This window comes from Chelonia mydas, chromosome 6 (genome assembly GCF_015237465.2).
Source record: "Chelonia mydas isolate rCheMyd1 chromosome 6, rCheMyd1.pri.v2, whole genome shotgun sequence".
Lineage (NCBI taxonomy): Eukaryota > Metazoa > Chordata > Testudines > Cheloniidae > Chelonia > Chelonia mydas.
In genome coordinates, this window is record NC_051246.2 from 46560559 (window position 1) to 46585921 (window position 25363).

The 25363-nt window shown below is 40.5% G+C and overlaps 1 protein-coding gene across 4 annotated transcripts in view; it reads right to left on the reverse strand.

Moving 5' to 3' along the window:
- Positions 1-25363, reverse strand: part of ANO3 (anoctamin 3) — a 369380-nt gene that overhangs the window by 16192 nt on the left and 327825 nt on the right. For all 4 annotated transcript variants that reach the window (XM_043548422.1, XM_043548421.1, XM_027830111.3 and 1 more), the window contains 10 exons: positions 24367-24449; positions 22771-22911; positions 22168-22332; positions 15965-16001; positions 11205-11316; positions 9663-9720; positions 7576-7673; positions 3893-4038; positions 3625-3777; positions 1805-1952 (listed from right to left, as the gene is read on the reverse strand). In XM_043548422.1, coding sequence (XP_043404357.1) covers positions 1805-1952; positions 3625-3777; positions 3893-4038; positions 7576-7673; positions 9663-9720; positions 11205-11316; positions 15965-16001; positions 22168-22332; positions 22771-22911; positions 24367-24449 — 1141 coding nt within the window. The remainder of the gene's footprint in view (positions 1-1804; positions 1953-3624; positions 3778-3892; positions 4039-7575; positions 7674-9662; positions 9721-11204; positions 11317-15964; positions 16002-22167; positions 22333-22770; positions 22912-24366; positions 24450-25363) is intronic.

The window sequence follows — 25363 nt, forward strand, 5'->3', positions numbered from 1 at the left end:
GATTACAGTTTTGGGCTTCCCATCTAGGACGTACCTTTCTATTTCCTCAGGAACACCCTCTAAGATGCTCCATTTGCATTAGGAAGGGCAAGTCTTCTGGAGATTTAACACTTGCTCCTGATATCCAGGCATCCCAATGTTTCACAATGTGGTAGGCATGTTGGGTAAATGACACGTCTGGTTTCCACCTTAGGGCTCTGAACCGCCGACGGCAATGCTCGGGTGTTAGCCCCATTCTGACTCTCACCTGGGTTTTAAAAAGTTCATAACTGTTCACATGTTCCTTAGGCATTTCAGCCGCCACCTCAGCTAAGGGTCCACTGAGCTGCGGCCTCAGCTCTACCATGTACTGGTCTGTAGAGATACTGTATCCAAGGCAGACCCTTTCAAAGTTTTCTAAGAAGGCCTCGGTATCATCGCCTGCCTTGTAGGTGGGGAACTTTCTGGGTTGGGAAGTGGTACCTGGAGAAGGATTGCTAGGGTTGGTTGGTATATTCTTGCCTTCTCCATCTCCAGTGCATGCTTCCTCTTTTTTTCTTTCTCCTCCACAGCTCTCTTGTGGGCCGCTTCCTCTGCCTCCACCCTGGCTTTTTCTGCCTCCATCTCCAAGTGCCTTAAGGCCACCTGGCTATCATGGTCTTTTGGTTTCTCTTCAGCTTCAAATCTGGCCAGCTCTAGTTTATTAGCTGCTTCACTGGTAGTCATTTTCCTGCTTTCTTGTGCTTAACTTTAGCTATACCGGAGAGTTAGGAAAAAAACCCCCAAAACTTCTTAATTTCCCTGCAGGAGGTTAACTACCCTGCTTTTAGGGCAGAGAAAACTCCAGCTCAAAAAAGAAAAATCCCTTTGTAAAAAAAAAACTAACACCTCTGTCTCCAGGCAAATAGACAGAAAACCCTCTAGCTGCTCTCAGCTTAAAAAAAAACACCTCTTCAGGTCTGTGCTTTAGGTTCAAAATGATCTCTGGTTCAAAATGATCCCACCGCTCTGCCACCATGTCAGGGTTCCTTCCCCATTCTGAACTCTAGGGTACAGATGTGGGGACCCGCATGAAAGACCCCCTAAGCTTATTCTTAGCAGCGTAGGTAAGGAGGGATTTTATAGCACTGTATACAGAAAGGTGGTTACCCTTCATATTTATGACATCTTGTATGTAACTTTTCATCATGTTTGATTATTTATTTGAGAAAAAACAACTTCAAAGACACAAAGTTTTTGAGAACTTCTCCCCCCTGTGAAATACAATTTTATCCTTATCTCAGCAGTTTGTCTGCATAATTTCCAGGTTAGGGTTATGAACCGTCTTTTTCTGAAATGATCATCAAAAGCACTTGAAAAATCCAGGACTATAACTTTTGTAACTAGCCTGAATTTGTTTATTTCACATTTCCTCCTCTGCTATAATAAATTATACAAATTAAATGTTGAATGGCCAAAGTGCTAACACACACTACAGATATCAGTTCTTGTTGCTACATACTTAAATTTTACATGAGCCTATGTGCATGTTTCATTTGTCCCATTCATCTCCTCTGTTCATGTTTAAGCCAGTCACCGTATTTCACTCTGGTGAAGGGATTTTGGAAAGAAAAGCACGATTTTATTTTAAATAGACATCTCTGTGGAAGTTGCTTAGGAAACTATGTGATACAGTCAGGTTTGTGTAACTATAAAGGACAAAATACTACTGATCCAATGTACAGATTGCAGGAAGGACAATGGGGAAAAATTCACTTCCATAGCAAGATAAAGTTAATGTCTGCCAAAAAAAAAAAAAAGTATGTATAGAAAACGTCTGAATTACTTTTCCTGTCTGTATCCTTCATCTGTACAAGGGCCATATTTGTATGCATAGACAAAACGTGGGATATAGTCAGAAGTAATTGCAATAACAAATGCATTAGTTATGACAGCCAGGACTCCAATTCCTTCAAGGATTCCATACCAGATACCTAAGAGAAAGAAGAATCAATTGAAAGAATAAGAACATTCTTTTTATACTATTTTTCTTGTTTACTGAGAAACACAATCACTGTGCCAAAAAAGCTATATTCAGATCCAGACTGGGATTAAGCTAAACTTCCCAAGAATTTTGCCATCATGGGCTGTGTCCGAACTAGATTCACACAATAGGTTCCTTCTAGTTTTAGATCCAATCTGTAAATCCCAAACACCCAAATCTGGGATACCATTTAAAACTATTACCTTGTAAGTATATAAAACTCAAAAGGATAGTCTTTTCAAGAGAGTGAAGACGAGGAAACAAAGAATTGTTATAATGGAGATCAGTAGGGAAGAAAATGTTTATTGTGAATGCTGCTTAACTATATGGGATACAAATACTGTCTCCTACTTACAGTAACTCTTAGATCAAGCAGAAAGGCTAGAAATTCCACAGGCTGACACCAATCATAAACCTGTGTTACTCCTTATCAGGGTGATCTGAGATGTGTTGTCAATCTGTCTCAGAGAACCCCTCACAGCTGTATGTTAACATCACTGCTTCCTGATCATATTCAATTATATGAATAGTACATCTTCAGTGCAGCAGACCACTTTCTCTGTAAAATCAAACCTCTTTAACAAGGTATAACTTAGTGCCAAAAGTATAACCAGGAAGACCCAAGTATAAGCCACTAAAAAGTGGCAAAAAGAGACTTAAATCCAGCTTGCATTCTACTTATGGCCAAAGAGTATCATCTCCTTATGTCAGGACTCAGTCAGTTAGCTCTTAAACATCGCAGAGCTTCTGCTTTGAAAGTCCATTGATATTCAAAAAAGAACAGGAGTACTTGTGGCACCTTAGAGACTAACAAATTTATTTGAGCATTAGTCTCTAAGGTGCCCCAAGTTCTCCTGTTGTTTTTGCGGATACAGACTAACACGGCTACTCTGAAACCATTGATATTCAGTAATTTTAGATATCATTTTAGGCCCAGAGGTTTGGTTTTTTTTTCCCTCCAATAAGTAGCCCAGTGGTTCCCAAACTTGTTCGGCCGCTTGTGCAGGGAAAGCCCCTGGCGGGCTGGCCCGGTTTGTTTACCTACCGCGTCAGCAGGTTTGGCCGATCTCGGCTCCCAGTGGCCGCAGTTTGCTGCTCCAGGCCAATGGGAGCTGCTGGAAGCGGCGCGGGCCGAGGGATGTACTGGCCACCACTTCCAGCAGCTCCCATTGGCCTGGAGCAGTGAACCACGACCACTGGGAGCCGCAATCGGCCGAACCTGTGGACGCGGCAGGTAAACAAACCGGGCCAGCCCGCCAGGGGCTTTCCCTGCACAAGCGGCCGAACAAGTTTGGGAACCACTGAAGTAGCCTAATGGTGGGCCTTTAAAGCCACATTTTAGAGTTCAACACAATGATCTCTCACTGGGAATTGTTGGTGCTCAGTACTTTTGAAAAACAAAGTCATTTATTTAGGTGATAAAATCTGGTTTTAAAGCCTAACTTTAGATTCCTATTGTTTAACATTTTGGCCATTGTTGATATTTGGAGTTAACCTGTTATACCCACTTCCTTTCAGTTATTTTTAAACTTTTCATGGCATTAGCATTTTAAGAGAATAAAACACAAGCTGGTAGTACAATGACTGCGCATCATCATTGTGCTCTCTTACCTATATCTTACCTATATCTGTTGCTCTTGCAGGCATAGGTCTCCTCCACTGGGTAACAAACTTGTAAGCATCTAGTCTTATTTCTATAATATTGTTAAGCAATGCCAGGAGAGGTGCCAGTGGGAAGGCAGCAACAAAGATGGTGGTAAAGCCAAACTGTAAAACTAACAACAGATTGCCAGATTAGAAAATGCAAACAAATGCGGCCTTAAAAAGGAAAAGCTTTGAACTGTTGCTGAGTTCCATAAGAAAACTGCATATTGCTGTACATTTGCTCACCCATCTCTAAGTACTCATCCATTAAGCCATGGAGATTCATTGGCTGCAGATTCCAATCTTTTTCCCATTGAGGTAGTGAAATTTTATGCTCCAATAACTGCCCTCCTTTCTTGATCTTGCGTCGTGACCACCAGTTCTGTAGTAACCTACATTAGACAGACAGATCATCGAGCTTGTGATATCACTGGCGGTGCCTGTTGAAGAATTTACAATATTCACGGATATCATCATGAGTTAGCATCCTAGGCCAATTTTGAACTGTTGCAAGCTACCTGAGAGTGCATACCTGTGGAGATACTTTCTCACGAGCATTCCTCAAAATTCTTAGAAGATAATATTCAAGCCAGAGCAGAGAGCCTTTACAAGACCTTACATGCAACTTAAGCTTCACATTAAGGGTTTAATTTCAACTGAAGGGCCCCTTATAGTGGGGTGATGTTTTCAATGCACAAACCTAAAGAGATTTTTTTTTAATGTCACAGAGCCTTCTTGAAAGAGTACTTGTTAAAGAATATTGTTTTCTCCTGTAGCAAGGATGCGTCTTTAACAACGTTTTGGCGAAACCACAAATATAAGGCAAGATTGTGACCAGCCCTTATGATGCTATGCAATAGTTATCTGATGGGGAATTGTTAATAATAATAAAAATCAGCTAAAGATTGTACAAAGCTTCTCAGATGAATGAAAATGGTTATGCGAGTGCTAAATATTATTTCAACTTGGGCAGCTGGAAATCAGAGACTGCAATTGTGTGTTCTGGTTTGGAAGTCACTTGAATACACACTTTAGGGAGGCAAAATTCACACTTCATTGAAAAGGGACTGTGCTGGAAAGTGTTTCTATTAGGTTTGTCAATCTGCTCTTATTCATTTCTAAATCCAGTTTATCCTTTGTCACACCCTTTCTTTTGCTGCTGAAAAGGCCTCAAGGATAAACAAAGGCCTTGTCTGAATGCCCAGCCTATTGCTTTGTGAAAGGGGAAATAATAAACTAAGGAAGCTTGTTCTCAAATATTTATGAGATAAAGAAATTAAGATACTGGCTGAAGAAGGGAAGACAGGAAGTCTAATACCCTGTGTACCTTTGTTCTATTGAGTGTTTCAGGTCTAGCAGCAACTGTATAGTGCCCCAAAAGTTTTATCAGGTTGCTGGCACACAACGAACACAGCTTTTTGGACAGGGTTTCAAGGTTAGAGCTCTGGACTATACTTTAATGTGTCACAAGAAATGTAGTATATTCTTCCAATGTCTTAAAGATTTTAAAAATCTTGGCCTAACTGTTCTGTTTAGAAGCTGCACAATAAAGTTGTGAAAGATAATTAATTTTAAACAACATGAAACAATTCAAAAGGCTCAAGTATTCCATAAACCCTTATTGCTGAACAGCAATTAATGCTGTTCCTGGGAACAACAAACCCACAGCATCTGATGGGGGAGGTGCAATAACAAGGAAAAGGAAGTTTTTTTGAAATGGCTATTTTAGAGAGACTAGATAATTTAAATTCCATTTACTTTATTTACAGCATCCATCCTACAGGGGAGGGGACCAGCGTTTTTTTAATGTTTTCTCAAACTGCGCTTTTGTGCTCTCCCACTTGTGTTTGTAAAGCTAACATACAAAACAAGAAACTGGTGAGAGGAATCCTTTTTCGGTCCCAGAGCATGGATTGTTTTATAGAGGGACAGTGGCACCACTCTAGTTAACGTGAAGACTAGCTTACTGTTTAACAGCCAAAGTGCTCGAAAATCCACATGCTTACTGAGACCAACTTGATGAATTGCTCTGCTACATGGGGATCTGGGGCAGGGTTAGTGGTCCAAATTTGAGGTCATCCGAGCAAGAGGTTCCTGGGATAGAGCCTCCCCACAAAGTCAGATGACAAACATTTTATGGTTCTTATAACAATTTTTCTTGCGCATATCTGGGGCTCAAACTATGGCTCTTATCCTTCCAAAACTGATGTCACCTGCATGGAACTGAACTCTGCCTTTTTGAGGAAAGCAACATAGAAAAAAAAAGTGTCAGGGTAAAGTCTGGAATGGAACATAAGCAGCTCTCATGAACTGTGAGTTTGAGTCCAGCTCTATGCAGCTTTCTGAGAATGTGTGTTGGGCACATTAGTGGCTCTCTCAGCCTGTATTCTTCAGGGGCTCCTTCTGGAAGTATTGCCTTGAGAGCAAAGCTTCTGGTTCAAGAGCTGTTATTTCAAAGTGCTCCAAAATCCACATGCACACTCAGGTTTTCCTTGAGCAACATTGTCATGGAAAACAGCATTAATTAACTAGAGGGAAGATGAAAGACTCTGGTAAGCAGCAGCATTAGAATAATGTAACCATGATTCTGAATCTCATCTGCTTCTGGAACAAGGGGACAGTGTGATCAAATAAAAGTAAGTAACTGTGATTCAACATTAGCATGACCAAAGAGGCTTCAATGAGCATCACGAAACACCCCAAAAAAGAGAGCCTAGTACTAAGGACTGGTGTAAGTTCAGCATTGACCAACGTGATGCCAGGATACTGTCTTCAGTCAAAACAGTAACTTATATTTCTCATAAAAAATAAACACAGAAAACATTCAACTTTCTACAACGTTGCATCCTGTCTACACAAACCAAAGTATCACAGCTATCAGTTTCACTCCTCAAAGTACTGTAGTTTCTACAAAAAAGGGGTCTGAAGGAAACATTAGAAATTTTGAAAATTTTAGTCACATGGCCATATATAAAACAGTCATAGCAAACCTCAAACAATATTCACCCCCCACACAAACTGTTATAGAAAAGTCATGCAGTGCACAATCTACCATAAATATTTTGATATGATACTCTAACCCAAAAGAAAGATTGTTTTGCAGAACTTTTTCTAGTCTGTTAAAGTGGAAATGCTGGTTCAGCCTTAACTTTAGTGGAGCTACCACGCCTCCATAATATTGCTGTGCAATATTAGGGTTGGGGTAGAAATAAGAATGCAAGTTATGGTTTTCTGGTCAAAGGGCGCCCCAGAAACCACCCGCCGTCAAAGTGTTGTAGGTGCTCACGGAGATTGTCTGGAGTATGGGTATCCCACAACATGAGTTGGGGTGGACTCTGTGATGCAAATTAGCAGCCATTGGATTAAGGGGCTCCAGAAATGTAACCTCCCCAAAATACGCTGCTTATAATTTTCAGAGTGCACTAAAGTCCATGTGCATGTGTAAATTGCTTTAAAAACTCATATGCTGCAACAGAGTCTGGAGTACAGCCTGTGTTGCAAATTTGGGGTCTGACCCAGAACTCTGTATCCTAACATCCCTGATCCTCAGTAAAATATGGATCTAGATCCAAACTCTGCATGTGGCCCTCTCTTTCTATAATGAGCTGTACCAAATCTTCAGATCTCATCACCTTATCTTGGGAAATACTGAGATCCACATATGGATCCAAACTTTGGTACTCACATCCATGTATCAGAAAACCAGGGGCTGGGGCTTGTATGAAGTCCAAGAGATTTAAAACGAATCATTTAGTATTTAATATGTTCACATGTATTTGTTCACATATGCTTCTGCTTAGCTAGTTAAGATTTACAATTAAAAGCCATTATCTCTGTTCACCTACATTTGGACTTTTCCTTTTTCTCCTACAGTTGCATAGGGTATGGTCATATTTTAATAAAATAATGCTCTCAATGAGTGAACTTACGGATAACCCAGTTCCATGAAGTTGTTCCACATTTGTTTTAAAACCATGATAACTCCCATTTGCAAGCAGAGATCTATCAAACAGCCACTAGGATGACACTGAAGGAAGAGGAAAAAAGTTATGTATTAATTAGGGCTGTTGATTAATCGCAGTTAACTCATGTGATTAACTCAAAAAAATTAATTGCGATTCAAAAAAATTAATCACAATTAATCACACTGTTAAACAACAGAATACCAATTAAAATGTATTAAATATTTTTGGATGTTTTTCTACATTTTCAAACAGATTGATTTCTATTACAACACAGAATACCAAGTATACAGTGCTCATTTCATAGTATTTTTTAAAACAAATATTTGCACTGTAAAAATGATAAAAAGAAATAGTATTTTTCAATTCACCTCGTACAAGTACTGTAGTGCAATCACTCTATCATGAAAGTGCAACTTATAAATGTAGATTTTTTTTTTGTTACATAACTGCACTCAAAAACAAAACAATGTAAAATTTTAAAGCCTACAAGTCCACTCAGTCCTACTTCTTATTGAGCCAATCGCTAAGACAAACAGTACTTGAATTAGGTGAATTGAAAAATATTATTTCTTTTGTTTTTTACAGCGCAAATATCTGTAAGCAAAAATAAATATGAAGTGAGCACTGTACATTTTGTATTCTGTGTTTAATTGAAATAAATATGTTTGAAAATGTAGAAAACATCCAAAATATTTAAATAAATGGTATTCTATTATTTAACAGTGCGATTAATCGCAATTAATTTTTTTAATCGCTTGACAGCCCTAGTATTAATATATATTTTAAAAACACTTATATTTTAAAGTATTTCCCTGGTTTTTACATGTGCAGCCTGGATGCATAGGAAATATTTAAATTTCTAGGGTGAAATCAACTGGAGTTTTGCCAGTGACTTCAATGTAGCCAGGTTTTCACCTCTGTACTTTAAAGATATTTCTAGGAAATATGGGCTATGGTGTGTATTTTTCTGTGGTTTACTTAACAGTGGTTAAAATGAATTTTAATGCTTTTGAAAGGTAACATTGATGGACCTGTAGAATTAAACTACCCACAGAAGTAGTACAGCATGGGCAAAGGTAATGCCTATTGCTTCAGCTACCGTGCTGCCAATATAGTCAACCATGCAAGACGGGGACCTTTTTTTGAATGAGAATTTGGATAAATCTCCATGCCCACTGAATTTTTCTGCCATAAATTGCTGTAAACGGCAATGGCTGTGATATGGACACTTATCTTCTGGATGGTACCACCAACTCATTTCACACCAGCCAATAAACATGCAACAGAATGAAGCCATATTTGACCTCTAACAACCTAATCTGAATTCATACTATTGACTTGGAGCTGCAAGTCTCTGAATCTTAAACCTTTCAATTTATCCAAAATGTGTGTTTTACTTAGGTAATGAGCTATCAATCATAGCTAATAACTGATGTCAACTTTTTCAGACCTGGGTGTTTAAAGGTAGGCTCCTAAATCAATATATAGGAACCTAAATAGAAGAGGCCTAATTTTCAGAGATGCTGAGTAACCTCAGCCCTCCCTCCCCCCACACACACACAGTGAAATCAGGGGAAGTGGTGTGGTTTAGCATATTTATATGCCCAGGTTTGAAAAAGTTGACTTTAATTTTTAAAGTAGTACTCTCACATTAGGGCAAACTTAAGAACCTATCAACAATAATGGGCTGCACTTCTTTTGTGCCTTCCATCCAAGAATCTCAACGATCCTCAGAAATATTAATGAGTTAGGCCGCCTAACAGGCCTCTGAGATTGTGAATAGAAGACAGTAATACTACCCTAACAGGGGAACGGAAGCACAGAGAGGTGAGCCGCCAGTCCAAAGTTGTATAGCAAAGCTGAGAGCTCAGAAGAAAAACCACATTTTCTGGTTCCCAATCCTCTGCGATGGAAAACAGATATGTCCTTCCTCACTGCACTTTAATGGAAGAATAAATCTTACACATGACTATAGTTTATGTCTTTTGAATATTCCAGAGTTTCCTTTTTGCACAGAGGTTTTACAAGAAAAAAAAAAAGGGATTGTTTACCTCTTCCAGTCTCCATCTATTAAAAAGTTTGTTGTATTTTCCTGGACGGCCTGCAAATCTGTGAAATGAAATTTTTGTTTCTTAATGGAAATTCCAGTAACATTTTGTATTACTAGAATTGTTGAATTTCATCCATTGACCAAACCTGTTAACTATAAACAGTTTAAATGATAAGTGGCTGAAGGCCATGTGCTAAAATATGAGATCTAAAGAGAGCCTTGACTATGGAGGGGAAGAGGTGTAGGAGTTATTTCAAAATCCAAACCGGTACAGACATCCACATTTTGCAGGTAGCCCCAAACTCTATAATGTGCAGAAACAAACCCCTGCATTCATACTCCCTGAACTTTGAGATGTTAGAAATTCAAGCCTCCCAATTCTGCACTGGCTCCAGGAAGGCAAACCATTATACCCATGCAGTCAATGAGGATCCACACAGGCACAGGGATCAGCTCATGCAGATCCAGCCTCCAGGATTGGGGCCTCAGATATGCAGTATGCATTTCAGGTCAGTCTCTGTTACAAACAGATATTCATAATAAATCCTTCTCACAGTTCTAATAGCTCTATATGTAATTCCCTGCTCAGGCAAAATTCCAAATGACTTCAATGGAAATTTCACCTGAGAAAGAAATGAAGGACTGGAACTTCTGGATCTTACAGGACTCTGGATTTAGCAAGTCAGAAAAAGATAAAAGACATAAAATGGATGGCATAAAGAAGTGTCTAATATAATTAGCATGAATTGTAATATTGTCTGTAGCTTGTTTCAATATGTTTAGTAATTTATAGTTAAATAGAGTAATTCTATGATATTCTTAGCAAGAGGTTTTCTATTTTTTCCGTCTTTAACTGAACCATCATCATAAAACTTGGCAGTTCCAGTCAAAGAACTCAAATGTTTAGTAGACATAAATTAATTAGTATTTCCAACAGTCTTGTAAGGTTGGCAAATATTATCAAACTTATTTAAAAAATGGTAAAAATGAAACAAGGTCAAGAGGCTTGCCCAAGCTTACACAGTGAATAAGCAACAGGTATAGAAATAGAATCCAGGAATCCTGGCTCCCAATCCTGTCTGCGAACCACTATACAGCATTGCTAGTTATAGGATTTGTTTTCCAGGAAACATTACCAGTCGGAGACAGATGAGCAAAAAGGGATGGAGCTAGATTCAGCTTTTGAAATGTATCAGCATGTTCGACACAAATCTGTATTTAGGTATCTAAATAACTGGCCTGATTTTCAGAGGTTTTGAGCATCCCCAATCCCTATTGATATCAATGAGAACAGCAGGTGCTCAGCACTTCTGGGGAAAAAAAATCAGATTTTAAGATCTTAAAGATCCATGTTTAAAAGTTTTGGCTTTAGTTTATACTCAGCTCCACAAATGTTGCTGATTCTGACATCTATCTATCACATTAAAACATTTTCTTTACTGCAATTTAATATATTACCATAATTAAATATCTAGCACTAATAGTTCGGTATGCATTTCCCTCCTATATTTAGAAAATAAAATCATGACCAAAAATAACTTACCTGCCAAGGAAAAAAGCAATATAAAAGATAGAGCTGTTTAAGTTGACAAACTGGAAGAGGAACATTTTCAAGGCAAAACTGTTTTCCCATTCAGATTCTGTTCTAGGATGCTCTAAAAGGAGTGACATAGTACACATTACACATTTACAAATGAAATGAAGTTGCAAGTGTCTTACAGAGTTCCAGGGTCAACATGCCTCCTAAAGAAGAAATGATAGGGCTCAAATTAATTTAACCCTTTAAGTAAAAGTTTCTTTTTCCCCCCTCAGTAAAGTGTGCAGTTAGAGGGCCTCAAAACTCCTACCCCAGCTATGACCAGCTTGCTTCTATGCAGAAATCAAAAATGGTGTCCCTGAACTGTGCAACATCACAGAACTTCCAGGGAGAGTTCCATTCTCCATTTTGATGGTTCTCTTTCTGAATTCAGTTTGAATCTTCAATTTTTTTAATCCTTTGAGAGGCCTTGATTCTTCTCTTAGTACATTTCCCAGAACAAGGAAGAGCTCTGTGTAGCTCAAAAATTTTTCTCCCTCGCCAACAGAAGTTGGTCCAATAAAAGATATTACCTTACCCGCCGTATCTCTTTGATACTTCTCAGCAGTTGTGCATGATAATGCTTAGCATCAGCAACTCAATACACAATGGCATGGTAGACAAGCAGTGAAGTGATCAGAATTGGCAGCAACCTCTCCCTATCAGCTTCTCATAAACATTTTCATGCCTTATTCTGTGCTACTCCTTATGTATGGGAACATCTTCCCTCAATGTATCCACAGGGACACTACTTTCTCATCAAGACTCAACTCTGTCATGATGCCTCTAAGGTGTCAGGCATTTGACAACAGCCAGGGGGCAGATGGAATGGATTGGTCCTTTATATTTTTTAACTACAAATATAAATCTGCATACAAACACCTCAAAAGTTTTATTTAATTCCTCACTCCCACTCTTTGCAAGAAGATTTTAGGATTTTTAGGGCAGGAATTCTATCTTATTTAGAACTGGCTGTTAATTATTGAAATTTGCAATTTTGACATTTTTCATGAAAATTTCAAATTGCTTTTAAAAAATTAATTATGCTATACAGTATGCAGGTAAGCGATTCAAAACCACCTTAGTGATTTAGAGTCTAAGTCACATAACTCACCATGAAATCAATAAATACACTTTGGAGCGTTTAAAATACATGTAGTCATGTTGTTTCAGCGAAAAAACAACTGCATTTTTTATTTTGAGTTCTTTAATAAAAACGAACAAGCAGAAGTAATTAACCAAGATAGGGTGGGTGCATTTTTCAAACACTGGATGAGATACTCAATCCTCTAAAGTTTATATGGTTGCTTAGAGACAAAATAAACAAACACATTATAAGGCTGTGGTTTGCCTTTCATTGGAAGATCGCAGCCTGTTGACAACAAGTTATTGTTTTTTTCTTCCTTTCCTTTTATTATTGTAATGAGGGCTTGGCTACACTTGCAGATGTAGAGTGCTGGGAGTTAAACCAGCCCTCGGAGACAGCAGCAGGGAAAGCACTGCAGTGTGTTTACACTGTCAGCTGCAAGCGCAGTGGCATGGCAATATTAGCACCTCTTGCAACGCCACAGAGAGCAGTGCATTGTGGTAGCTATCCCAGTGTGCAAGTGGCTGCTGCGTGCTTTTCAAATGGGGGGTGGGAGTGGAGTGTGACAGGGAGTGTGTGTATGTGGGGGGAGAGACAGTGTGTTTTGGGGGGCAGAGAATGTGTCAGCATGCTGTCTTGTAAATTCAGACAGCAGCAGGGAGAAACCCCGACATCAACACCTCCCGTCCCCTCCTCGCTCTCACACACGCAGGCCTCCGCAGCATCAGCATTCCACAGTAATGGTTTGCTTTGTCCCGGGGCAGATGAGCATGCTGGCTGTCAGAAATGGAGCTTTGAAGGGGGATATCCGCATGCCAGCAGCCGAGTTCAGAACAATGACCAGAGTGGCCACTTGACTTCAGGGGATTATGGGACATTTCCGGAGGCCAATCACAGCGCAGTAATGACTGACACACCGCGCTCCAGCCAGGGCACAGCAAGCTCTACGCTTCTTGTAGAGGTGGATTACCAGGAGTGCTCCAGCTGCAGAGTCCAGGCGCTCTAAGTGCCTTGCCAGTGTAGACACCTCAGGAGTTAGGGCGCCCAGGGCTGATTTTGTGAGCTCTAACTTGCAAGTGTAGCCAAGCCCTGAGTTCAGGAAGTATCTAGGAACACTAGGGCAATAAAAAGTCATTCTACTGCAGGTGAAAAGTAGCCAACTGTGTTCTGGTCCAAGTCAGAAAACGCTAAAGTGAATTTAAATGTGCTTTTTAAAATTTTAGTTCATTTTAGTTCTGTTTTAATTGGAGTTATGAATGAGTGAACACTTTCCTATCTGTTTGTCTATAGGCAGACCTTGCAGTTTGCCTGCATCTGAACACCAGAATTTGTCTTGAGAAATGATGTCAGTTCTAAAAACTGGTGCTGGATTACTTCGGCAGGGTTAATGGTGTCTGTCAGAAAGCTTATGCTCAAATAAATTGGATAGTCTCTAAGGTGCCACTAGTACTCCTTTTCTTTTTGTGTCATCCAGTTGCGTGGCATATTTGTTAGAAGGGCTGTCATTGGGTAATCCTGCTGCCTGTCACCATTGGCCTGATGCAAGACCTCAGATTGACTGGTGTTTAGTTTAGGCCCATTTAGGTTTTACAGTTAGGGCAGGGCCATTTGGACTTTGGAGAAGTGTGTGTGTGTGTGTGTGTGTGTGCGCGTGCGCAGAGGCCAGTGATGGAATGAGGCTAGTTGTTTTTCAATTGCAGCCACAAATGACCTATTGCTCTTAGGAATTATTTTGTGAAGTTCTGTTCAGTTAAGTTGCAGTGTTTTGGCTAGTTCCATATATATATATAAATAAATGGTCTGTCCTCACTAGTTCTTGCCTTCAGCATTCTTGTGACTGACCTGGACACTTTCCTCAATAATAAGCACTTTTCCAAAGTCTATTATGTATGGAAACAAAACATACATCATCATGACCTACTTCTGCAGGACCAGAAGCCATATTATGAAAGGGATAACTGACACGCTATTACACCAGATGTCAAAAGAACTTTTCATGTATAATAGGAAAAACAGCTCTAGCGAATCAAAGCTTTGCTCTCTCTCATTCCCCTGTGGTATTCAACAAAGTGCTGTGATAGAAACATTTCGATCAGTAAGGGTAAAATCTGAGTTTAACTAGGCACAAGATTATATAAAATAACTTGGATGAGCCCAGTGACTGTCAAACTTTTGTGGGTGCTTCCAAACCCCTAGTCACTTATCAATTAATAGGTAAAGTGGAGTTTCATGTAAAGCACTACTAGTAAATGTAGGGCATCGAGCGCCTGAGTTAAAACTTTTTTGTAGTCTTCTCTGTGCAGAGAATTACCATGTCTTTAGTATTGTACATGTACATATCCCACAGCCCCCTGTTACATTGAAAGACTGAGTTCTTTGTGTGAATTACAGCACAATCAACTATATCATTAAATTGGACACATCAGATGAAATGTTAAGGATAAAATATTGACACAGCACCAGATTGGAAATTAAAAAAGTAGCCTCCCTGATCACAACTTTTTTAACTGAATTGCGATTGCAAGTTTTGTTATTAGTTTCTTTTTAAAGAGTCAAAATTACAGCTGGTCGAAAATTTGATGGAAAGATTTTCCAGTGGAAAATGGCATTTTGCTGAAACCAAACAACTTTCAGTGGGAATGTGTTAATTTTGACATTTAGTTTTAAAATTTTTATATAGCATTTTGATAAGGTCAAAACATTTCTTTTACACGTATTTGGATGGAATATTTTGCTTTGTTTGTAACTTTATTTTACATTATATTTTTTAAAACCACTAAGAAGTTGAAATTGAAACATTTCAATTAACCCTAAATGATTTTTTTTGAAAATTTAAACTCATGGGAAATTTTGAAATTTTTTGTTGTATCCCAATTGGGAATGAAAACAAATGTCAAAATCAGGAAATTGTTCATGAAATGTAAATCCCAGGCCTCACATAGCACTAGTCAGAATATTTGTCTGGAAAAGGGAGAGGAGTTTTTTCCCCACTAACTGAGACCAATGGATGTAGCATGATCCTAACCTGATACATCTCCCCTTTCTACCAGTGAGACAGGTAAAAAAACACAACACTATTTTTTTCAGGCTTCCAACTTTGGCTGATAGCATTTGAAAACTAAAAAGAATTGATCCTGGGGCACAAAATGTAAACAATTCTGATACAGCAGGATGAAATCAAAAGTTATCTGTATTTAGGTGAAGGAACAATTTAGGCGTTGATCGTCTAATCTGATCCAAACAGGGGTGACACCTGAGCCCGTGGACAGCTCCACTGAATTCATTCCATATGGACGTTAGCTGTCCCCCTGTACTAAGCAGACTGCAGGATGAGGACTTCTAGAAGTGGTCCACAGTTGCATAGTTCATCTGTGATCCAAACTTCTCTAAAGTCTGATGTGGGGGAGAGTGGGGGCATCTCTTGATCTAGGGATTTGGTCATCTCTAGTGGCCATTGACCAGTTTCCCCCCCCCCCCCCCTTCACCCCCCCCCCAACATATGCTAGGTAATAGTTTTCACTGCCATTGGTAGGCAGTTCATAGTTTGGGAAAGGGCACCACATTACTATGCATGTTAAAAACTGGTTTTGACGATTTGATATTGAAATACAAAGTTATATAGTATAACTGATGCACCTACCTAAATCTGTTAGGAGATAGGCAACTTTTTCATATACCTGAAGTAAAAATAAGAAACAGCATAAATTATTGCAAAGATTTTATATTGTTAAAATATCAGGATATCTATTAAATAATGAATAAAAGTAAGCACTTGAAGGAAACAAGTATTTAACTGTCCTACAACATCCGGATAACCGGGATGAGGGCAAGAAGCCGCAGGAGTCTTAATTATTTGCAATGAAAAAATTATTCATCTATTTTAGTCCCTCTTTTCCCTCTAGGCTAATTATCCACAAACACAATTAGATTTTTATGTTCATAGCTTGAATTTATCTATATAATGATTTATAGAAATATATTTCAGTCCATAGAATGCTCAAACTATTTGCAATTTATCATTTGCTATTTACCCTGTGTGACTGGTCACTTAAGTTGCAGATGGTATTGATCTATTTTCTGACTATATGTATCTACAAAGATTTTGAGATAGCTGGAGGAATACTTTTCATGCAAATACATATTCACAAAAATATTAATATATAAACAGATATCTGCATGAGCATTCATTGGTTTTCCCCTTACTGTTAGGAATAGTAAGGAGTTTGCCTGGGATCTGTGCTGGTGAGTATCTGGGTATCTGAGCGTGTGTTTGGTGAGAGGATCGGAGTGTTTGTAGTGAGGGCAGCTTGAAAGTTTGAGTGAGTGCTTGATTGGTTGGCTGAAAAGGGCGGGAGTTGGGAGTGTTTGTTTCAGGTGAGCCTGGCTGTTTAAAAAAAGCCGGCGCTCCGCGAACCAGCTGAGCGGCGGGGAACCAGCAGAGCAGCGGGGGGCAGCAGAGCAGCAAACAGCAGGAGTTTGCCTGGGAGTTCGCCTGGAGTGAGCCCACTGAGGCTTACACTCTAACGACTTCTCTGAGTAATTACTGCATCTCCTGAGGAAGCTCATAATAGGAAGGTAATATGGATGGGGAGTGTTCAACTGTTGTGACCTGCACTGGATGTGCCATGTTTGTCTTTCTTCCAGAGGACAGAAGCGACTTTGTCTGTACAAAGTGCAAGCTGTCTCCATATTGGAAGAGAAGGTTCAAGGTCTGGAGCAACAGATATCGACCCTGCGTTGCATAAGAGAAACTGAAGATTTCCTGGACAGATGTCAGGATATGCTTCTACAGGCACAAGGTTCTGAAGATTCAGAGCAGGCTGCGCAGCGTGGACAGGACGACGGTGAAGAAATCTGGCAACATGTGACCTCCAGAAGAAGAAGGGGGAATGTCCATGTACCAGCAACGCAGATACAGGTAAGTAACCGTTTTCATGGTCTCTCCACAGGTACCATTGCGGGCAGTGGCCCAGATGATACGTCTGGGGGAAGGGAGCAGAAGGAGACTCCACCAGTTGAAAGGCAGGAGATCCACTGTCTTTAGGTTGGGGGTTCCATGACCACCACTCCCAAGAGAAGGAGGCAGGTGGTGGTGGTTGGGGACTCTCTCCTCAGGGGGACTGAGTCATCTATCTGTTGCCCTGACCGGGAAAACAGAGAAGTCTGCTGCTTGCCAGGGGCTAAGATTCGCGATGTGACGGAGAGTCTGCCGAGACTCATCAAGCCCTCGGACCGCTACCCCTTCCTGCTTTTCCACGTGGGCAACAATGATACTGCCAAGAATGACCTTGAGCGGATCACTGCAGACTACGTGGCTCTGGGAAGGAGGATAAAGGAGTATGAGGTGCAAGTGGTGTTCTCGTTCATCCTCCCCGTGGAAGGAAAAGGCCGGGGTAGGGATCGTCGGAATCGTGGAAGTCAATGAATGGCTACGCAGATGGTGTCGGAGAGAAGGCTTTGGATTCTTCAACCATGGGATGGTGTTCCAAGAAGGAGGAGTGCTACGCAGAGACGGGCTCCACTTAACGAAGAGAGGGAAGAGCATCTTCGCGTGCAGGCTGGCTAACCTAGTGAGGAGGGCTTTAAACTAGGTTCACCGGGGGAAGGAGACCAAAGCCCTGAGGTAAGTGGGGAAGCGGGATACCGGGAGGAAGCACGAGCAGGAGCGTGTGAGAGGGGAGGGCTCCTGCCCCTCATACTGAGAACAAGGGGCGATCAGCGGGTTATCTCAAGTGCCTATATACAAATGCACAAAGCCTGGGAAACAAGCAGGGAGAACTGGAGGTCCTGGCAAAGTCAGGGAATTATGATGAGATTGGAATAACGGAGACTTGGTGGGATAACTCGCATGACTGGAGTACTGTCATGGATGGGTATAACTATAAACAAGGACAGGGAGGCCAGAAAAGGTGGGGGAGTTGCACTGTATGTAAGGGAGCAGTATGACTGCTCAGAGCTCAAGTATGAAACTGCAGAAAAACCTGAGAGTCTCTGGATTAAGTTTAGAAGCCTGAGCAACAAGGGTGATGTCGTGGTGGGAGTCTGCTATAGACCACCGGACCAGGGGGATGAGGTGGACGAGGCTTTCTTCCGGCAAGTCACAGAAGCTACTAGGTCGCGCCCTGGTTCTCATGGGCGACTTCAATCATCCTGATATCTGCTGGGAGAGCAATACGGCGGTGCACAGACAATCCAGGAAGTTTTTGGAAACTGTAGGGGACAATTTCCTGGTGCAAGTGCTGGAGGAACCAACTAGGGGTGGAGCTCTTCTTGACCTGCTGCTCACAAACCGGGAAGAATTAGTAGGGGAAGCAAAAGTGGATGGGAACCTGGGAGGCAGTGACCATGAGATGGTCGAGTTCAGGATCCTGACACAATGAAGAAAGAAAAGCAGCAGAATACAGACCCTGGACTTCAGAAAAGTAGACTTTGACTCCCCCAGGGAACTGATGGGCAAGATCCCCTGGGAAAATAACATGAGGGGGAAAGGAGTCCAGAAGAGCTGGCTGTATTTTAAAGAATCCTTATTGAGGTTACAGGGACAAACCATCCAGATGTGTAGAAAGAATAGTAAATATGGCAGGCGACCAGCTTGGCTTAACAGTGAAATCCTTGCTGATCTTAAACACAAAAAAGAGGCTTACAAGAAGTGGAAGATTGGACAAATGACCAGGGATGAGTATATAAATATTGCTCGGGCATGTAGGAATGGAATCAGGAAGGCTAAATCACACCTGGAGTTGCAGCTAGCGAGGGATGTTAAGAGTAACAAGAAGGGTTTCTTTAGGTATGTTGGCAATAAGAAGAAAGCCAAGGAAAGTGTGGGCCCCTTACTAAATGAGGGAAGCAACCTAGTGACAGAGGATGTGGAAAAAGCTAATGTACTCAATGCTTTTTTTGCCTCTGTCTTCACGAACAAGATCAGCTCCCAGACTACTGCACTGGGCAGCACAGCATGGGGAGGAGGTGGCCAGCCCTCTGTGAAGGAAGAAGTGGTTCGGGACTATTTAGAAAAACTGGATGTGCACAAGTCCATGGGGCCGGATGCATTGCATCCGAGAGTGCTAAAGGACCTGGCGGATGTGATTGCAGAGCCATTGGCCATTATCTTTGAAAACTCATGGCGATCGGGGGAAGTCCCGGAAGATTGGAAAAAAGCTAATGTAGTGCCCATCTTTAAAAAAGGGAAGAAGGATGATCCTGGGAACTACAGGCCGGTCAGCCTCACCTCAGTCCCCGGAAAAATCATGGAGCATGTCCTCAAGGAATCAGTTCTGAAGCACTTAGAGGAGAGGAGAGTGATCAGGAACAGTCAACATGGATTCACCAAGGGAAAGTGATGCCTGACTAATCTAATTGCCTTCTATGATGAGATAACTGGTTCTGTGGATGAAGGGAAAGCAGTGGACGTTATTCCTCGACTTTAGCAAAGCTTTTGACACGGTCTCCCACAGTATTCTTGTCAGCAAGTTAAAGAAGTATGGGCTGGATGGATGCACTACAAGGTGGGTAGAAAGTTGGCTAGATTGTCAGGCTCAACGGGTAGTGATCAATGGCTCCAAGTCTAGTTGGCAGCCGGTACCAAGTGGAGTGCCCCAAGGGTCGGTCCTGGGGCCGGTTTTGTTCAATATCTTCATAAATGATCTGGAGGATGGTGTGGATTGCACCCTCAGCAAGTTTGCAGATGACACTAAACTGGGAGGAGAGGTAGATTCGCTGGAGGGTAGGGATAGGATACAGAGGGACCTAGACAAATTGGAGGATTGGGCCAAAAGAAATCTGATGAGGTTCAACAAGGACAAGTGCAGAGTCCTGCACTTAGGACGGAAGAATCCAATGCACCGCTACAGACTAGGGACCGAATGGCTAGGCAGCAGTTCTGCAGAGAAGGACCTAGGGGTGACAGTGGACGAGAAGCTGCATATGAGTCAACAGTGTGCCCTTGTTGCCAAGAAGGCCAATGGCATTTTGGGGTGTATAAGCAGGGGCATTGCCAGCAGATCGAGGGATGTGATCGTTCCCCTCTATTCAACATTGGGGAGGCCTCATCTGGAGTACTGTGTCCAGTTTTGGGCCCCACACTACAAGAAGGATGTGGAGAAACTGGAAAGAGTCCAGCGGAGGGCAACAAAAATGATTAGGGGACTGGAACACATGCCTTATGAGGAGAGGCTGAGGGAACTGGGATTGTTTAATCTACAGAAGAGAAGAATGAGGGGGGATTTGATAGCTGCTTTTAACTACCTGAAAGGTGGCTCCAAAGAGGATGGATGTAGAATATTGTCAGTGATAGCAGATGACAGGACAAGGAGTAATGGTCTCAAGTTGCAGTGGGGGAGGTTTAGGTTGGATATTAGGAAAAACTTTTTCACTAGGAGGGTGGTGAAACACTGGAATGCGTTACCTAGGGAGGTGGTGGAATCCCCTTCCTTAGAAGTTTTTAAGGTCAGGCTTGACAAAGCCCTGGCTGGGATGATTTAGTTGGGATTGGTCCTGCTCTGGGCAGGGGGTTGGACTAGATGGCCTCCAGAGGTCCCTTCCAACTCTGTTATTCTATGATTCTAATAAGTGGATGTGACTGGTTTGAAAGTAGAGAGAAACCACAGATTTATTACACTAGGATTTCCCTTTGCATTCATTTGTACAAGGAGTCATTTAATTAGCATTTGCCTTACTTGTTTATTTGATAGTACAGTCATGATCCCCACCCATTCTTCTCAAACGAACTTCAGCCCTAATGCATAACTGACATTGTAAAAGCACAAATGTTTCCAGGAGTGTCTCCATGTTTTCAATAGCTTTTGTTTTGCTTGTATGTACTTTTCATGACCAGGAAATAGGATAATTAGTAATCTCAAAAAGTTTGGAGAGACTGCTTTTAAGAATGCTACCTACTTAGTAGATAACAGAAGAAGTTACAATGCTACATAATTCCTAATCTTTACCTATTTACACTTCTAATATCATAGTAGAGAAATTATGAATGCCATCAGTAGTGACAGAGAACATTTTATACCAATATAAAATCTGATAATACAGTAGACATTTTGAACCGAATATCGTATATTTTAGTAGAGAAAAGCTAAACTAACACCATATTCTGCAATGCCTCTAAGATTTTAAAATTTTGATAACACAGCTGAGTTGAAAAGTAGAAATGGGAGAATCTAGATTTCATTATTAAGAACCTTTTACATTTGGGAGAGGATCTAGAATTCTCAGTCAGGAAGACTGAATAGATTTATTTCTTCTGCTTTGTAAAAATCACTGAAAAAAATTGTGAAGTGTTTTGTGAAACATCTGGAGGTTTTTGGAACACTTTACACTTATTGTGAAGTCCTACATTTGTAGATGCTTTTCCTCCCTCACACTTCCTCTACTGATTATGGCATTGATATCACAATTCCAAATTGGATAGCAGTGGATTTTGCTAATGTAAAAATGGTGTTCTGTGCCACTGAGACTTAGTGGTATGGTGAAATATTTGTAATGAGGAATTGCACAGGCAGCTCAAAAACCATTGAAACAACAGCATGCTGTTGAATAAAAGCAATTGCAACACCATCTTTGGATATTATTGTAATACAAATAAACAACCTGCAGACGTTTTTATATATAAATTAATAAAATATGTGCTTCGAAAGGCAAGAATGTGTTACACAATCAGCTATTTGTAACAAAACTGTTACAGTACTAAAATGTGCACAGAGTTCATAAAGTGTTTCTATTTCACTCTATTACCAAAGTTACCTGAGTTACAACTGTACAGTAACTCGTTTTTTTAAAAAATGCAATGTATCACTTGAAATCCTTATCCCTCTTTTTAAAAGTTTTAAAACTTACAACATTAAGTGACATGATGATCATGAAATTGATACAGACTCCAGTGCCAGATGTTGCAAACTGCCAGTACTTTTTGATAAAATACCATTGGAAGGATGCAAATTGTTCCATAGCTACCAGGCGATAGACCACAACTGCAAACACTGCAGTGAGTACCAAAGAAATCTGCAGGGAAATAAATGCATGTGTAATTAGATGAATAAAATACCTATTAAAATAAACAGCTGAAATAAAGATCAATAGATTATGGAGTGCTTTTAAAAAGGAGAGAGCCCAATTTGTTTCATGGAGCGGTCTTAGATTAAAGACAAAATACTAGACTACTGAAACAAAATTCTCTGTTACTATATAAAGACAAATGCCCACTATATTATATTTTTGCAAATTTCTAAAGGTGCAACCTCCCTCCCACACACACACCCAAGAACCACAAGCCACCACCAACCCATCGAACATTAACAAGCGTTGTGCCTAATCTGATCTCACTTACACATGTTACACCACTCTAACTCCATTAACTTTAGTGGAAGCACTCCTGATTTACATTGGTGTGATATCAAAATAAGGCCTAGAGTGACCTTCCAATATCATTAGAAACTTTACCATGAAGAATATTCCTGAGACAGACACCATCAATCGACTAAGTTTATCAGGGAAGGGTTGAAAAGGTTCAGGTTTTCCTGTGATGGGATTTACTCGTTCCACTTGGGAGTATTTCGCTTCAAACTGGGGGCGCAGCTCTTCCTGCAATGACATAGATTTGCTTCAATGTAAGTAGCAAAGCATCAGGTGTTCAGTATGAACATTCTATAATGGTAATGACTGGCAGTTGCATAGCTCCCTTCCTCCGAGAGTGCTTCACATATTTTTAAAGTAAATATCCAAATAACTGCCCTTGAAAGAGGCTGAACTGGAGAGCCTTTGAGACATGTCATTACATTCACACAGAGATCAGGAGCAGCACAAATCATGGTGGTAAAAGTTTTCCCTCACCAGCCAAGGTGCTAGAAGAATCACCTCCAGGGGTGAAAGGGAGTTGGGTTGCCATGTTGATTCGATCATTGTTTCTCTGCTGAGATTGCTAAGAAAACTGTGGTGGTGGTGATTTTTGTGGTGTGGAAAATGTTCATTAGGAACTAGACTAACATCATCAACTCATCTCCAAGAGGCTCCAGAAGAGCCATGAAGCGATAATGACTTTGGGTCTCAATTAACTTGGACCAAATTTCAATCATTATCCTAGAGGTGAGTGGCCTTAAATTCCATTACAGCAATGTTCACTTGTGACTTACAGAGCAAATTTCATGAGATGTGCAAAGGGATAGAACTATTTGCTATTTGTTGGTGCCCACGGCAGACTGAAATAGGCTGAGCTGGCCCTTTAAGAGTGGTTCAAGGTCTAGGCTCCGGCACTTTTCTAGAATGGCTTGATTCTGGGCTGAATCAGGAATTTGTGGTGCAAAGAGATCATAGGAGTTGAAGGCTGATTAGCAATATATGCAGGGAAAGGGATCAGGTCCTTGCTGTATTTGGCTTTCTAGCTCCAAATAGCATACTCTTCCCTAGCCCTTTGCTAGCACTGAGGTGGGCTCTTTGTCTGGAGGGACCCAATAGCAAGTTGCATTCTCTTTAGGCAGAGTCCCACACAACACTTCTTGCTTACTCCCTAGTCTCCCCTTTGTGGGGAGAAGGGAGCTCTTTTTATCCATGACCTAATTCCCAGAATACTTTGCTTCACATTCAACAGCTTCCATAGTCCCTCAGGACTACAAGTCCCAGAATCCCTTAGCTTTAAGCTAAACTGGGATAGGGCCACAGCTGGCCCCTAAATCCCTCTTAAAGGGCCTGCTTACTCCGGACAGATATTCCTGGCTGCCCCCATCACACTTTGCTAAATGTGGGCACTTAGATTTTTTTTTTTTATTCACATACCCTGCTTAAACAAAAGGAGTAACATTGCCCTTCCGAAAGAAAGAAAGAAAGAAAGAAAGAAAGAAAGAAAGAAAGAAAGAAACTTTGCCAAGAGGAGAGTAGTATTTGAATTTGGATGCACCTCTACTTGCAAGATACATTATTGATCTATTGCACCAGTGTTATATAGCAAATTCAATTGTCCTAGCAAAGCACAAAGCATTACTACTTATACTGTCATTGTGTTGATTATAAGATCATCATTAGATTGCTTATTTGCGATCTTACCTCTTCATCCTCCCAGTCTATGAGATCCCAGTCATAGGTGAGCACAGCTCTCCGCCTTTTCCAAAACTCTAGAAACACTGTAGCTGTGGAAACCATTAGTTATACTTTTTATTATTTTTCACAATTAATACATGGGTTTAAAAAACAGAGGCATGATCATTTTCCATGTTCTAGTTGTTCATCACCTATGGACTCTGAAAATAACTAATTCCAGAGTAAATTAACTGATATTAGAGTAGAGCAGTAATTTGCAACTATCTCAGTAAGAATTTTTCCCCCCACCATCTGTTATCTCTATACAGGAAAGAGTTGCCTAACCACATGTGACACAATCACTGCATTTAGTTCATTATTTTGGTCAGAATTTTAATCAAACTCCAATTTTATAATTTTTAATAAATAAATCTTTTTTTTTAAAGAATAAACACACATACAAAAATGCCGGTTAGGTGGACTACATTTAGAAATAGAGCTGGATTCTGATCTTCCTGAAACTGGTGTGAGTCAAGAGTAGCTTGACTCTTGCCTTCTTATGCCAGTGTAATTCCATTGACTTAAACAGATTACTTTAATAGTTACTTCTGATTTGCAGTGGTGTATGTGAGATCAGACTCAGACCTTTAATACAGTGATCTAGTATATGCTGGTAGTCTTTATCAACACTGTTACGGTATTCTACAGCAGTTCTGTACAACAGTGCAGTGTGCTGTAGTGTCTGCAAAGCACTGACTGAGTCCTTTGCTAGAGACTATAATAGCATTTTTAAAAATCATTGGCAGAATTATAAAGGTATGCAAGAGCCACAGGTTGCAGATATAAGGAGCCAAAATTATATCCTCTTGAGATACAGTGTAATATTATTTTAAATATATTAGTTGATCCCTAGTATTATTTATGCAGAAAATATTATTTTATATTGCCATATACAAAAGAGACCCCATCTAAGTTACAGAAGGGGAGATGGTGCACAAGAACCATTACCCCATTCATACCATGA